The sequence below is a fragment of the Thalassophryne amazonica genome, chromosome 1, assembly GCF_902500255.1.
Source record: "Thalassophryne amazonica chromosome 1, fThaAma1.1, whole genome shotgun sequence".
In the NCBI taxonomy this organism is placed as follows: domain Eukaryota; kingdom Metazoa; phylum Chordata; class Actinopteri; order Batrachoidiformes; family Batrachoididae; genus Thalassophryne; species Thalassophryne amazonica.
The window spans coordinates 24,844,669-24,860,920 of NC_047103.1; the positions used below are offsets into that span (position 1 = coordinate 24,844,669).

The 16,252-nt window shown below is 40.6% G+C and overlaps 1 protein-coding gene across 1 annotated transcript; it reads right to left on the bottom strand.

Moving 5' to 3' along the window:
- Positions 1-2,174: 2,174 nt before the first annotated feature.
- mrpl15 (mitochondrial ribosomal protein L15) lies at positions 2,175-15,959 on the bottom strand. Its single transcript, XM_034167447.1, has 5 exons — positions 15,793-15,959; positions 15,531-15,688; positions 8,112-8,277; positions 2,626-2,749; positions 2,175-2,540 (listed from the first exon to the last, which is right to left on the bottom strand). Exons 1-5 carry the CDS (start codon positions 15,895-15,897, stop codon positions 2,203-2,205), a joined length of 891 nt encoding a protein of 296 aa, XP_034023338.1. The 5' UTR covers positions 15,898-15,959; the 3' UTR covers positions 2,175-2,202.
- Between the last annotated feature and the right edge of the window lie 293 nt (positions 15,960-16,252).

Here is a 16,252-nt window from a genome sequence, read left to right on the forward strand (position 1 = left end):
GAGTACTCTTCATCAATCTGGCTCCAACTTTCTGATTGCTGTTGCCAGATCAGCTTTGCAGGTTGGAGCCTTGCAATGGACCATTTTCTTCAACTTCCACCAAAGATTTTCAATTGGATTAAGATCCGGACTATCTGCAGGCCATGACATTGACCCTATATGTCTTTTTGCAAGTAATGTTTTCACAGTGTTTGCTCTATGGCAAGATGCATTATCATCTTGAAAAATGATTTCATCATCCCCAAACATCCTTTCAAATGATGGGATAAGAAGTGTCCAAAATATCAACGTAAACTTGTGCATTTATTGATGTAATGACAGCCATCTCCCCAGTGCCTTTACCTGACATGCAGCCCCATCTCATCAATGACTGTGGAAATTTACATGTTCTCTTCAGGCAGTCATCTTTATAAATCTCATTGGAACGGCACCAAACAAAAGTTCCAGCATCATCACCTTCCCCAATGCAGATTCGAGATTCATCACTGAATGACTTTCATCCAGTCATCCACAGTCCACGATTGCTTTTCCTTAGCCCATTGTAACCTTGTTTTTTTTCTGTTTAGGTGTTGATGGCTTTCGTTTAGCTTTTCTGTATGTAAATCCCATTTCCTTTAGGCGGTTTCTTACAGTTCGGTCACAGACGTCGACTCCAGTTTCCTCCCATTCGTTCCTCATTTGTTTTGTTGTACATTTTTGAGACATATTGCTTTAAGTTTTCTGTCTTGACGCTTTGATGTCTTCCTTGGTCTACCAGTATGTTTGCCTTTAACAACCTTCCCATGTTGTTTGTTTTTGGTCCAGAGTTTAGACACAGCTGACTGAACAACCAACATCTTTTGCAACATTGCATGATGATTTACCCTCTTAAGAGTTTGATAATCCTCTCCTTTGTTTCAACTGACATCTCTCGTGTTGGAGCCATGATTCATGTCAGTCCACTTGGTGCAACAGCTCTCCAAGGTGTGATCACTCCTTTTTAGATGCAGACTAACGAGCAGATCTGATTTGATGCAGGTTTTAGTTTGGGGGATGAAAATTTACAGGGTGATTCCATAATTTATTCCTCAGAATTGAGTGATTCAATATTTTTTCCCTCTGCTTGGTCTAAAAAAAGTAACCGTTACTGACTGCCACAAATTTTTTTCTTGATTTCTTCTAGTGTTTCTTAAAGCCAGAAAGTTGCCATTTGAAATGACTTTAGTTTTGTGTCATGTCTGTGATCTGCTTTTTTTCTACAAAATTAAACAACTGAATGAACATCCTCCGAGGCCGGTGATTCCATAATTATTGCCAGGGGTTGTACATTATAACCAGACTGCCAGGACAGAAAATAAAACACTTGGACACAAATCTTTCTTAACTCTCCATTTGTTTTTATTACAAAATGAAATTTTAAAGCAACAAAATGAGAAGAATCCCTTATAAAAAAATAAAAAAAAACTCAAGTCTTTTATTGACCGACTCAGATCACACAATGAGGGACTACAAACAGGCAGACACACACATTCCTTAAAGTCCAGTCAAAATATTCATATTCAATATCTGGGACTTCATAAACTGCATGCCAGAGCTGCAAGAGATAACCAAGACTGTTCGGCCTCTATAGACGTGATTCACCTTTTAACATCAGTGTTAACTGAATACCTTTAGCTGGCGTTTACAAGAGCATCGACTTCATGAATTTTTTTGCGTCTCGGAAGCACAGTCAAGCAAATCAGTTTATCAGAGAACGAGACGGGGACAAAAAAAAAAAAGGGGGGGGGGGTAATCGTTTGAACGTCCACACCAGGATACAGCTGCCTATGACTAATTTCAAACTCCCATTCTATGCCGACGTAACCCATTTCAAAAGTAACACATCACCAGGCATCTGTTTCCTGTTTTCATTCTTTGAGTTATCTTATTTTGCTCATTTCCTGCCTCACCTGTTATGGTTCACGTTCCTTCCATCATGTCGTGTGAGCCATTTCTGCTTCGACACCGGCTGTCACACTTCAGCCACTCAATAAGGAAAGGCTCCTGTGTGTGGCATAAAAACCGGACACACACTTAAACGAGGAGAAAAAAAAAAAAAAAAAAAAAGATACAACCGAATGACATTAACACAGAATGTGGAAACTATCTCTGCATAAATACACATTTTCCACAATGCAAAACTCAAGGTTTTCTTAATATTTGCCATATAATGAACATTATCACCTAAGAATTGTAATACTGAAGCAGTTTCTCATCAGTTGGCTTCAGAATCTTCTTTTCCGACATGCTAACAACCCAGCCTGGAGAAAGGCCGAAGAAGATCTGCCGAACATCCTTCCTCATGGAGAGCATGTGATATAGTTCATCCTTTGAAATGTCAGGCAAAATATAACCATATTTCTTTGCCAGCTCCAGCCTGGCTTGCTGGATTTTCTCTGGGTCCGCCAGATAACCGCGACTTTCAGGGTCAGTGTAATATGGCACCATGTCCTCCCCTGGCAACATTCGCCTTGGAATAGGTTTCCCACGTAAGAAGAAGGGGACAGGCTTGATGAGAATCTCTGCAAAAGAAGGAAACACGTGAGCCTCGACATTTCAAACATGTGAGATGTCAATGTACGAGGGTTATGTTGTAGCTTTCATTACCGAGACTGATGGGGTCATAGAAGCTCGTAGTGATGACCCCTCCATTCCTCTCAACAGCAGCTATAGCACCTTCAGAAGCTCGCTGCACCTCGATGTTGACTTTTGCAGCAAAAATGTCAGCACCCTGTGACAGAACGATCAGGCACAAGCTCAGCATAGGATCAAACAAGGGTCAAAAGAGCACCCTGACCTGTGCCAGTGAGTGACCAAAGTGCTGTCGTGTGGCACCCTCTAGTGGCAAAAGGTGCTCAAAAATCCAGCAATAGATTTCCATTCTATACTGCTGGTTTGCAGCAAAGTGATGCTCTTTGCAAACTCTGTTTAGATAAAGAATTTAACTTAAGTTTCCTTATCAACAATTACCAGTTTAGCTTTGTTCACAAAAAGGGTTAAATATTGTGTTAATCACTTATTTACAACATAAGTGAAGCAAACAGTTTCAGCTGTTGCATAACAGGAAATATTTAAAAATTGTGACACATGGTCCCCCGTCATATTTTAAACATACAACCTCTGGCAAAAATTATGGAATCACCAGCCTCAGAGGATGTTCATTCAGTTGTTTAATTTTGTAGAAAAAAAGCAGATCACAGACATGACACAAAACTAAAGTCATTTCAAATGGCAACTTTCTGGCTTTAAGAAACACTATAAGAAATCAGGAAAAAAAAAAAAAAAATTGTGGCAGTCAGTAACGGTTACTTTTTTTAGTCCAAGCAGAGAGGAAAAAAAAAATGGAATCACTCAATTCTCAGGAAGAAATTGTGGAATCATGAAAAACACAACGCTCCAACACGTCACTAGTATTTTGTTGCACCACCCCTGGCTTTTATAACAGCTTGCAGTCTCTGAGGCATGGACTTAATGAGTGACAAACAGTACTCTTCATCAATCTGGCTCCAACTTTCTCTGATTGCTGTTGCCAGATCAGCTTTGCAGGTTGGAGCCTTGTCATGGACCATTTTCTTCAACTTCCAAAGATTTTCATTTGGATTAAGATCCGGACTATTTGCAGGCCATGACATTGACCCTAATGTGTCTTTTTGCAAGGAATGTTTTCACAGTTTTTGCTCTATGGCAAGATGCATTATCATCTTGAAAAATGATTTCATCATCCCCAAACATCCTTTCAATTGATGGGATAAGAAAAGTGTCCAAAATATCAACGTAAACTTGTGCATTTATTGATGATGTAATGACAGCCATCTCCCCAGTGCCTTTACCTGACATGCAGCCATATCATCAATGACTGTGGAAATTTACATGTTCTCTTCAGGCAGTCATCTTTATAAATCTCATTGGAACGGCACCAAACAAACGTTCCAGCATCATCACCTTGCCCAATGTAGATTCAAGACTCATCACTGAATATGACTTTCATCCAGTCATCCATAGTCCACGATTGCTTTTCCTTAGCCCATTGTAACCTTGTTGTTTTTTTTTCTGTTTAGGTGTTAATGATGGCTTTCGTTTAGCTTTTCTGTATGTAAATCCCATTTCCTTTAGGCGGTTTCTTACAGTTCGGTCACAGACACTGACTCCAGTTTCCTCCCCATTCGTTCCTCATTTGTTTTGTTGTGCATTTTCGATTTTTGAGACATATTGCTTTAAGTTTTCTGTCTTGACGCTTTGATGTCTTCCTTGGTCTACCAGTATGTTTGCCTTTAATAACCTTCCCATGTTTGTATTTGGTCCAGAGTTTAGACACAGCTGACTGAACAACCAACATCTTTAGCAACATTGCGTGATGATTTACCCTCTTAAGAGTTTGATAATCCTCTCCTTTGTTTCAATTGACATCTCTTGTGTTGGAGCCATGATTCATGTCAGTCCACTTGGTGCAACAGCTCTCCAAGGTGTGATCACTCCTTTTTAGATGCAGACTAACGAGCAGATCTGATTTGATGCAGGTGTTAGTTTTGGGGATGAAAATTTACAGGGTGATTCCATAATTTATTCCTCAGAATTGAGTGATTCCATATTTTTTTCCCTCTGCTTGGTCTAAAAAAGTAACCGTTACTGACTGCCAGAATTTTTTTTTCCCTGATTTCTTAGTGTTTCTTAAAGCCAGAAAGTTGCCATTTGAAATGACTTTAGTTTTGTGTCATGTCTGTGATCTCCTTTTTTTCTACAAAATTAAACAACTGAATGAACATCCTCCGAGGCCGGTGATTCCATAATTATTGCCAGGGGTTGTACTACAGCAGCAGTGATTAAAATGTGTCAAGATTTCCAAATTCAAGATTCTATAACTTCTTCGAACTTTTACAACACTTTTACAACAGAGGCATTTCCGTTTTGGCTTAGGACTTCCGGTGAGCAGTGTTTTCAATATACACACATCTTCAACCGCTTAGTTCAATTAAGGGTGCACCCAGAGAAAACCCATGCAAACACAGGGAGAACATGCAAACTCCACACAAAGGCCACAGGTGGGAACTGAACCCATGACCTTCTCGCTATGAGGCAACAGCGCTAACCACTAAGCCACTGTGCTGCCCGTGTTTTCAATATAGAAAAATGGAAGTTATTACATGGGTAGAAACAAAAACCTTTTTGAAAAGCTCAGAACGACTGTGACTCACCCACGGGTCATAACAGTGGGAAGATGACATGAAAAAGTGGCCCTCGATTATGCATGCCGGTATTTTTAACTACTTTGTGTTGTCACTCGGCATGGACGGTTTGGCTGAGGAACTACAGTGAGGAAAATAAGTATTTCAACACCCTGCGATTTTGCAAGTTCTCCCACTTAGAAATCATGGAGGGGTCTGAAATTTTCATCTTAGGTGCATGTCCACTGTAAGAGACATAATCTTAAAAAAAAAAAAAAATCCGGAAATCACAATGTATGATTTTTTTTTTTTTTATAATTTATTTGTATGTTACTGTTGCAAATAAGTATTTGACCACTTACCAACCAGCAAGAATTCTGGCTCACACAGAACTTAAGAAACATTTAAGAAGCCCTCTTATTTTGCACTCTTTACCTGTATTAATTGCACCTGTTTGAACTTGTTACCTGTATAAAAGACACCTGTTCACACACTTAATCACACTTCAACCTGTCCACCATAGCCAAGACCAAAGAGCTGTCTAAGGACACCAGGGACAAAACTGTAGACCTGCACAAGGCTGGGATGGACTACAGGACAACAGGCAAGCAGCTTGGTAGAAGACAACAACTTACGATTATTTATTAGAAAGTGGAAGAAACAAGATGACTGTCAATCTCCCTCAGTCTGGGATTCCATGCAAGATCTCACTTTGTGGGGTAAGGATGATTCTGAGAAAGCTCAGAACGACACAGGAGGACCTGGTCAATGACCTGAAGAGAGCTGGGACCACAGTCACAAAGATTACATTAGTAACACATGATGCTGTCATGGTTTAAAATCCTGCAGGGTAGCAAGGTCTCCCTGCTCAAGCCAGCACAGGTCCAGGCCTGTTTGAAGTTCACCAGTGACCATCTGGATGATCCAGAGGAGGCATGGGAGAAGGTCATGTGGTCAGATGAGACCAGAATAGAGCTTTTTGGAATCAACTCCACTTACCATGTTTAGAGGATGAGAACAACCCCAAGAAAACTATCCCAACCGTGAAGCATGGGGGTGGAAACATCATACTCTTGGGGTGCTCTTCTGCAAAGGGGACAGGACGACTGCACTGTATTGAAGGGAGGATGGATGGGGTCATGTACTGCAAGATTTTGGCAAACAACCTCCTTCCCTCAGTAAGAGCATTAAAGATGGGTCATGGCTGGGTCTTCCAGCATGACAACAACCCAAAACACAGCCAGGGCAACGAAGGAGGGGCTCCGTAAGAAGCATTTCAAGGTCCTGGCGTGGCCTGTCCAGTCTCCAGCCCTGAACTCAATAGAAAATCTTTGGAGGGAGCTGAAACTCCAAACCTGAAAGATCGAGAAGATCTGTATGGAGGAGTGGACCAAAATCCCTGCTGCAGTGTGTGCAAACCTGGTGAAAAACTACAGGAAACGTTTGACCTCTGTAATTGCAAACAAAGGCTACTGTACCAAATATTAACACTGATTTTCACAGGTGTTCAAATACTTATTTGCAGCAGTAACATAAATAAATTATATATATATATATATATAAAAAAATCATAGGTTGTGATTTCCAGATTGGTTTTTTTTAGATTATGGCTCACAGTGGACATCCACCTAAGATGAAAATTTCAGACCCCTCCATGAGTTCTAAGTGGGAGAACTTGCAAAATCACAGGGTGTTCAAATACTTTTCCTCACTGTATAAAAGCACCGAAGCCTATCAATACTACCTCACAAGTAGTACCACAGTAATGCCAAAATTACGGAACGTTAATATACGTATGGTGTCATTTCATGCAGTACTTGCTCTCGCATCTGCCAGGGCTTCTTCAACGGGCCGTTGTAGCCCAACCATTTCTCTGGTTAATGCAGTGTTGTGGGTTTTTTCCTCCACAAAATGAAAAGAACAGACATAGGGGCATTTGGGTGTTTTTTTTCCTAATTCAGCGCCTTTAGCCAGCACCGGAGAGCCTCGTCTTTCGATGGAGGAGGGAACAAGTTAAATGCTGGCCCACAGCACTCCGATCTCTCCTTTCCATGTTCAAAACATTGCTCTGAAAGCGATGGCTTCCTCCTCTTCCAGTTGTTGTGGCACCCACAAACTGTACAATTAATGCGATTCATGTTTGGACACTTCTACCGTACTGTGTTCCCACATAGCTAGTCAGACAGTGGCAAACCGGAAGGTTCTTGACAAAATGGAGCCGCCCACCCTGACTTCCTGAATAAAGTGAATACACACTGCACAAATCCCGCGCGAGATCACGCACTGGTTTAATGAAGACCCGGGAGAACCGTTTTGAAGTCATAAAACAGCTGCTACGAGTGTTGCATGTTGGCAGTGCTTACGGCCTTTTTACGCTTCTACTACTGCGGAACTCTGCAGCGCAACGTTTGTCATGAACACTGGCCTACTATCCCATGAAAGTTGTTGACTGAAACCACAAAAGAGAGATTCCAGGAATGATGTAGTTAGCAGACCACTCACAGCCCATGCGGTCTTTGTCTTGTTGACGTCTATGGTAACGTATCTATGCTTTGTGTTGTGAAGTGTAGATATGATAGTGTATGAATGCATCAATAATTCAAATGCAATTTCTAACACCTACAAGAATCTTACTTGTAAAAGTATTTCTACAGTGTGGTATTATTAATTTTACTCAGGTTAAAGATTTAAGTACTACATCCACCAGTGTGAGCACCACGTCTGCATACACCTAAAGCCTTGCAACATCCCTAACACCGAAATACAGAAAGGGTGCCTCAGAGGTGGTGAGTAGCAGCAAGGAAGGAGCACAAACACCATATTTTAATTACTGCTCCTCAACCCCCCCGAGAAATGCTAAAAAAAAAAATAAAGAAAAACTGAAAGCCAATGTTAGGTGTAAAAAAATGGGCGACAATCTGCTGGAAGCACCTCATCGACAAGCTGGACTCCATAGTCTCTCTTTCTAGGCTGGACTGTTACTCCTCTGGCATTGACGAGCTGGGTCAGGTCAATGGGCTGGGTTACATCAACTCGCCCCAGATCAATCAGATACTGCAGCCGTTTCAAAGACAGAGGCTGGTACTGAGTGCGCCGACTGAGAAAGCAAAATAAGAAAGTAATGATTAACATCATTTTAACTGAACATGTTAAATACAGTAATAATAATAAGACCAATTTGAGCACAATTTCCATCCTGGCAGAAGAGATGGAGGTGGTACAGAACTATAAATATCTGGGGATTCATAGTGACTGTAAATTGGACTGGAAGTACATCACTGAGGTATTTTAGGATAGAGTTCAGAGCAGGAAGCCCAGGGCCCGTATCCATGAAGCAGCCTAAGGCTAAAAATAGCTCCTAGTGATGTTTTTAAAAATCTTAGAATTCCTTGAATTCTTAGACATTTCATAGAATTTTCCCTAAGATGAAAGTTGTCCGCGAAACACCTTAGACCTTGAGAGCTCCTAAGGTGCCAAACTGGTAAGAGGAGGGAGGAGGACTTTAAGAAGCCTAAGAGTGTCTTAAGCAGACAAGCTGGTGGAAAAGACAGAAGCAGAGATATTCTCCATATGTTAAGCCTCGGTCCCACCGAGTAATGAAGAAGGAGCCACTCATGGGTGTGGGGTGATTATTCGAAGAATGACCCACGTTTTCATCTATCACGTATCCACTATGAAAGGTGCCACTATGTGCCTCTCTGTACCCCGCATGTGCCACGTAGCAGCCTCTAGTGAGCCACAAACACCTGTCATTACAGCCTCGAATGGCTCGCATCAGCTGTCCACCTGTAATGCACCAGACCAGCTAGACCTGAACCACGGGTTCCTGGAGAGCCGCCTCTGTGCTCCTCGCTAGCTCAGCGGCTCTCTGGCTTTTCTTCTGCACCTTTAAACACACAAAACTGTCCGCTTATTTCTGCAAAATCGCTCTTTTGGGTGCGCTGCTGTTGTCCTTTCATGGACAGCCGCCTCTCTGCTCTTTCTGGCTTCCGTTCCATCCGTGGCTTGCTGGCTTTATACAATCATTTTTACAACGCGAGTCCACTTTTAACTTTGTGTTTGTCCGTTTATTTATGCAAAAGCGCTCTTTTGCGCGCGGTGCCGTTCTGCATACAGAATGAGGTGGCCGTTTTATTATATACACCTGTGGATCATTTTCTATATATGGGTGATGCTTAGACTACGGGCACTTATGTCCTTTGATCATATTGTATGAAAAAGAGAAAATTTCACACTTAGTTATCTTTACAATGAAAGTGTGTTACGAAATTTGTTCTAGTAGTCTATGATGACTTTCACCTTTTTTCACCATCATTATATGCAAATATTGCCGTTTTGTGCTTGTCCCACACCCAGACTTTTGATCTTCAATGATAAAATGAATGGTAAAGAAACGTTTTTTCTAATGTTTTTAAATATCAGTAAAATAATAAAAACATAATTGGGGTATTCAATGTCATACAACTGTTGTGATTTTTTTAAACAAAATGTAGTTGTCCCACACTATTGCCGTAATTTCCACCACAACACTGTAATGTCCCTTTAAACAGTTTGTATGAAAGATTGTTTGGGTAGTTTCTATGGAGATAAACAGTGACATCAGAGCACATGTATATAGCACCAAATCACAACAAACAGTTGCCCCAAGGTGCTTTATATTGTAAGGCAATGGTGTGGTGGAAATTACATTTACAAGACCAATAGTGCCCGTAGTTAAAGAATCATCCATACACATTTTATCTATCTATCTTCAGCAGCTTACAAATCACCGTGATACAACTTTTAACTTTGTGTTATGTCTTCAAAATCGGTCTTTTGCACGCTCTCCACATGTGTTGCCGCACAGCTCCTGCTCCTAGCTGCTCCACTGGAGTTATCTTCCATGGCTTTAAACACACATCCACTTTCACGCAGTCACCCAAATTTTAACTTTGTGTTCATCCAGTATTGCCTGAAAAAAAAAAAATCACTCGTGTGAGCTGGCGTTCTACCTAAATGCTCGTTTGAAGCGTGATGAGTCACTGCCTCAGTGCGCACACACAGCGGAGCTCATGTGATCCATTAACAAGATATTAAATCAACATACTTTTACATACAACATCAATATACAGACATACTTTTACAGCTAGGAACTGTTTTATCAAGCTATAAAAAACATTAAAAATAATTACTTTAAGCTGTTCAAAATACATTCCACATGGCGCAGGAAAGAGGAAAAAAAAAAAAAGCGTCCAAATGAAACAGTCCTCTCTGACTCCAGAAGTGATTAGAGATGTTTTCAGCATCCAAGGTTTGACAGAAAATGATTAATCCGCTACAAAATAATTATTTTAGATCGAGTCAAGCGCACAGAGCAGATGGAATTGTGTGTGCAAGAGGAGAGCCGTTCCAAAAATAGCCTCAGGTCCTGCGAAGGTGCCAGGTGCACGAATAATGGACTTTTTGCAGACTCGTAAGCACCACGCAAATGGCTCTAAGCCGTCGCAGTAACACAAACTGCGCTATGCTGTTGTTGCTAAATTTTGAAATTAGCACCACGCTCAGAGAGGAGCCTCATTAACTGAAGATAATGCCATTAAGAGCCACTATACTGCCACGATAGCTCACGAAACAAAAAAAACGGGGTGTGTGGCTCCTTCACTCCATTATTTGGTGGGACTGCGGCTTAAGATGACAGCAAGTCAGTAACAATACCAGATTGATCTACGTAATTATTTTATGTTAATTTACCGTCCTAATGTTATTTATAAATTATGTTCCTGTCATATTCACACAATATTTCATTTTTATTATTATCAGTATTATTGATATTAGTTCTATTTTGTCATTTGATTTTAAATGTACAACAACAGTAATAAGTGTTTTCACTTTGTGTCATGTATTTTTACCATACATTATGTACTTGCGTTGACGTTATTAAACACATCCACGCAGACTTTTAAAATGTAGATAATCGGCATGTGAATGAGATACACTGAAACATCTTCAAGCTGTTTATCAATTCATTTTGTGGTGAGCTGTGTGAAATAATGAAAGACAAGCCAGAGCTTTTGTCTTTATGGCACTCTGCCACTAGGGGGCGCTCTTATTTTTCAGCTAAAACACGGAGGCATCAACATGAAACACTTTTCACTTATGGTGGCAACATGGTGACACTTAAATCACTAGACCAACTACAAAAACACAAATCAAGAATATTTTTAAACTAACATGAACCACAACATTTAAAACCCCAAAACACAGAACTCCCATAATGCACTGCAGCACAACAATTTACAGGTTTAGTGACTGGCACGGCGATCGCTCTAAATTAATTATGGTGAGTATCATCATCATGACAAATTTTCACGATTACGCATTGCTTAATGCAGGTATATGATCGGCTGATTTTACTGTTCATTCATATGTAGGAGCGCAGAGTGCTTTTTTTATTTCCCCTTCCCTTTCTGTGACAACCAATCACAGCTCTTACAAGACCACGCCATACCTAGCAACGGGGTCAACCCTGGCTCCTCACTAAGAGTTTCTGTCAACTCCTTGCCCAGAGTTGCTCTCAGACACCTCTTGGGTCTCTCTTAGGCTGGGAGTCCTTGCCAGGATATTTTAGGCTAAGTTAGGAGCTTTTTGAGAGCGCTTTAAGACACACCGAGCATATGGGCCCAGGTCTTTTAATGCATGCAACAGAACCGGTGACTAAAAATCAAATCAATTTTATTTATATAGCGCCAAATCACAAAAAACAGTTGCCCCAAGGCACTTTATATTATAAGGCAAGGCCATACAATAATTATGGACCAAAAAAAAAAAAAAAAACTGAGCAAGAAGGCTGCAGAAGTACGAATTCTCATCATAAGTGACATATACCCAAACATGAGAATAACTCCATAACATTGTGTCACGGATAGTCCAAACTATACCTTTTTGGAATATTTATGATCCAACAAACAATGTGGCATAGCTTTCAATATTACTGGAGCATCTTAATTTTGACCTCTGCGTAATACTTCAATTGACGCCTACCTGACTGCCTATTGAAAATGCAAGTGGCCAATCGCTTTTTTCCTTCAAAGCATAACTTCTAAGGCATACAGACACTTGCCCAGTTCCAGATCAATGCTGCAGTATTTGCGCCGCCGTTTCTCTTAATCAGCGCGAATAAGCTAATACTTTGTACCAATGGAAAGACTGATGTTTTGTCTACAAATGACCACAAACTCGACCGGATCCAACCATCTTTGTGATCAGCAGAGGAATCAAAACATCTGGTGTCTGCGGTGTGCGCTCCTTTTCTCACTCACTCATTCCTGCAACTTTGAAAGTAACGATCTCTAAGACATAGCAAAGGTGAGTTAGCCATTCTGTGTTTTTGGTTCTAGAGTGGGAAAATACTTACTTGGGTAGAAAAATGTCACTGTGTTATGTCTTGCTGTTTTATTGCTGCACGCATTTATCTCCAACGTGAAAATTTGCCAGTTGTGGATCACTGAAGCAGCAGCCTCGTGTCAGTACTTGACATGTGAACTTTGGGGGTCATCTCAAAAATCACAAATGGGCATGAATGTGGGGGCTTTTACTTTTTAATTCGGGAGAAATCTCACCTCCACACTATTTTTTGCTCCTAAAAACGTATAAAGGTGCCTTTCGAAACTAATTCTCATTTAATAAGTATAATTTATATCATTGTGTTCAAAACATTCTTGGGCACAGTGTGTATCATTCTGCATTAGAAGGGCTCCAGCCAGATGCCAGAAATCCCCCCAAAGTGACAGTGTTGTGATCCAGAACCGGCAAAGTGATCCATTTCTGTCAAGTATTTGCACCACACATAATGTGGCTTCACACTTTAAGTAGAAGGGCTACCCCATCCTGACTTTTTCAACTAGATAACATTCAAATACCCAATACAACAAAACCCAATAAAGGACATTCAGTTGCATTATGGCTCCGTATAGAGAGTTTTCAATCACGTGACCGATTTGCTGCAGGACAGGTGCTGTCTCCATTCTGGATTACAAGGAGGCTGGCGCGTGATATAAAAATGGAGAGAATGTACGGTTATTACGATGCTTTAAATCCTGGAGATAAAGTTATTTATCATGATAAATGTGTAGCAGTTGGTTCAGTAGATCCGTATCTTATACCAGATAGTGAGTTTAGTGGTGAAGTAACGAACTGGCCGACAGTGTCACACTGCGATACTGTGAACTAGGAAGCTGCCGACCAGGTCAGCCTCGCCGGCCTCCTGCAGAGCATCACAGCGGAGCTCTGAAAGCGGAGGTCATCTTGAAGTCCAGAGCGATTTCTCACACCGACATTGAAGCTTCTGCAATCGTTCGGCAAATGCACGTAGCGTATCACAGCGGCCACCGCGCAATAATCCAGAATTGGCACGGGACACAAAATGACGTGAACGATACGTCACATGAAAACCCTCTACAACCCCTGGGAATAATTATGGAATTACTGGCCTCGGAGGATGTTCAGTTTAATTTTGTAGAAAAAAAAAAAAAAAAGCAGATTACAGACATGACAAAACTAAAGTCATTTCAAATGGCAACTTTCTGGCTTTAAGAGACACTAAGAAATCAGGAAAAATAATTGTGGCAGTCAACGGTTACTTTTTTTAGACCTAGCAGAGGGGAAAAAAATATGGACTCACTCAATTCTGAGGAATAAATTATGGAATCATCCTGTAAATTTTCATCCCCAAAACTAACACCTGCATCAAATCAGATCTGCTCGTTAGTCTGCATCTAAAAAGGAGTGATCACACCTTGGAGAGCTGTTGCACCAAGTGGACTGACATGAATCATGGCTCCAACACGAGAGATGTCAATTGAAACAAAGGAGGATTATCAAACTCTTAAAAGAGAGTAAATCATCACGCAATGTTGCAAAAGATGATTGTTCACAGTCAACTGTGTCTAAACTCTGGACCAAATACAAACATGGGAAGGTTGTTAAAGGCAAACATACTGCTAGACCAAGGAAGACAAAGCGTCAAGACAGAAAACTTAAAGCAATATGTCTCAAAAATTGAAAATGCACAACAAAACAAATGAGGAACGAATGGGAGGAAACTGGAGTCAACGTCTGTGACCGAACTGTAAGAAACCGCCTAAAGGAAATGGGATTTACATACAGAAAAGCTAAATGAAAGCCATCATTAACACCTAAACAGAAAAAAAACAAGGTTACAATGAGCTAAGGAAAAGCAATTGTGGACTGTGGATGAAAGTCATATTCAGTGATGAATCTCGAATCTGCATTGGGCAAGGTGATGATGCTGGAACTTTTGTTTGGTGCCGTTCCAATGAGATTTATAAAGATGACTGCCTGAAGAGAACATGTAAATTTCCAGTCATTGATGATATGGGGCTGCATGTCAGGTAAAGGGGAGATGGCTGTCATTACATCATCAATAAATGCACAAGTTTACGTTGTTATTTTGGACACTTTTATCCCATCAATTGAAAGGATGTTTGGGGATGATGAAATCATTTTTCAAGACGACAATGCATCTTGCCATAGAGCAAAAACTGAAAACATTCCTTGCAAAAAGACACATAGGGTCAATGTCATGGCCTGCAAATAGTCCGGATCTTAATCCAATTGAAAATCTTTGGTGAAAGTTGAAGAAAATGGTCCATGACAAAACTCCAACCTGCAAAGCTGATCTGCCAACAGCAATCAGAGAAAGTTGGAGCTAGATTGATGAAGAGTACTGTTTGTCACTCATTAAGTCCATGCCTCAGAGACTGCAAGCTGTTATAAAAGCCAGAGGTGGTGCAACAAAATACTAGTGATGTGTTGGAGCCTTCTTTTGTTTTTCATGATTCCATAATTTTTTCCTCAGAATTGAGTGATTCCATATTTTTTTTCCCCTTTGCTTGGTCTAAAAAAAAAAAAAAAAAAAAAACCGTTACTGACTGCCACAATTTTTTTTTCCTGATTTCTTAAAGCCAGAAAGTTGCCATTTGAAATGACAGTTTTGTGTCATGTCTGTGATCTGCTTTTTCTACAAAATTAAACAACTGAATGAACATCCTCTGAGGCCGATGCACTTTAAAAAAGGTGATCCGGAACTGGGCAACTATCTGTATTTGGACCGAATTTGGTACTTGTTTCACCATTTGAAAGATTTCTGTGTAGGTAAATATTCTGTTATCTGCTGCACCATATGGCTGATAAATATGCCCCCACATACTGTATTTACTGCAAATACATTAATAGTTCCCTCATATCACAGTAAGTATTCACAAATGTTTGAAGTTGGACACGTGCGTAAGATAAAGAATTAGTGGTATGGATAACAGACAGAAAAGGGAACAGTGCCTCTGTCTCCTTCACCTGTGCCCTTCATTGTAGCCATATTTAGGGATCGACAGATAAAACGGAGTGTTTCCACCCTCAAATCCCAGCCGAGGTTGGTTGCCTCTCATTCGCTGTCCTCTTTGTCCTCGGCCGCTGCTGTTCCCGCCGTGCTGTCCTCGTCCCCGCCGCCTGTCCTGCAGAACAACAGACAAACGCTGTAGCTAACGCTAACGACGTTAGCTTAGTTCCACAAGGTTAGCTTAGCGGCACAGTAAAAAAAAAAAAAAAAAAAACTTACCCGCTTCTTTGTGCCTGGTTCCGGCCGCAGGTTTACTAAACTAATGCGCGGCAGATTTTGTACAACCTCCAAAGCTTTACTTATAGGATTTTTAGGAAAAGACATGTTTCTCCTCCTCACATAAAAACCAAGGACACGCAAAAGCTAAATCACGTGACCTAGGGGTGACTTCACACAGAGCAGAGATTGATATTTTCAAAATAAAAGCGCTGTACTCGAAACGACAAAAGCCGTTTTGCACAAGTTGGATGAAACCTTAAATAACAAAAAGAAAAATAGCAAGAGAAAAATGAGGGCTCAATTTCAGAAACATTTTAAACAATTTGACATTTTTCTTTGCAATGCAGCTGGAAAAAAAATCCAGCATTTGATAGGCTTGAGAATTATTTTGGTGTAACTGGTTGGATTTTCTCATGGTTGAAATTTATCTCGCTGATGGCAGTGTGTCTCACATAACATT

Excerpts from the sequence above, each read along its gene's own strand:
- mrpl15 (XM_034167447.1), bottom strand. The coding sequence starts at position 15,897 with ATGTCTTTTCCTAAAAATCCTATAAGTAAAGCTTTGGAGGTTGTACAA. Across the intron at positions 2,750-8,111 it reads GAGTCCAGCTTGTCGATGAG|GGTGCTGACATTTTTGCTGC; the intron begins GTGCTTCCAGCA and ends GTTCTGTCACAG. Across the intron at positions 2,541-2,625 it reads CTATGACCCCATCAGTCTCG|AGATTCTCATCAAGCCTGTC; the intron begins GTAATGAAAGCT and ends CTTCTTTTGCAG.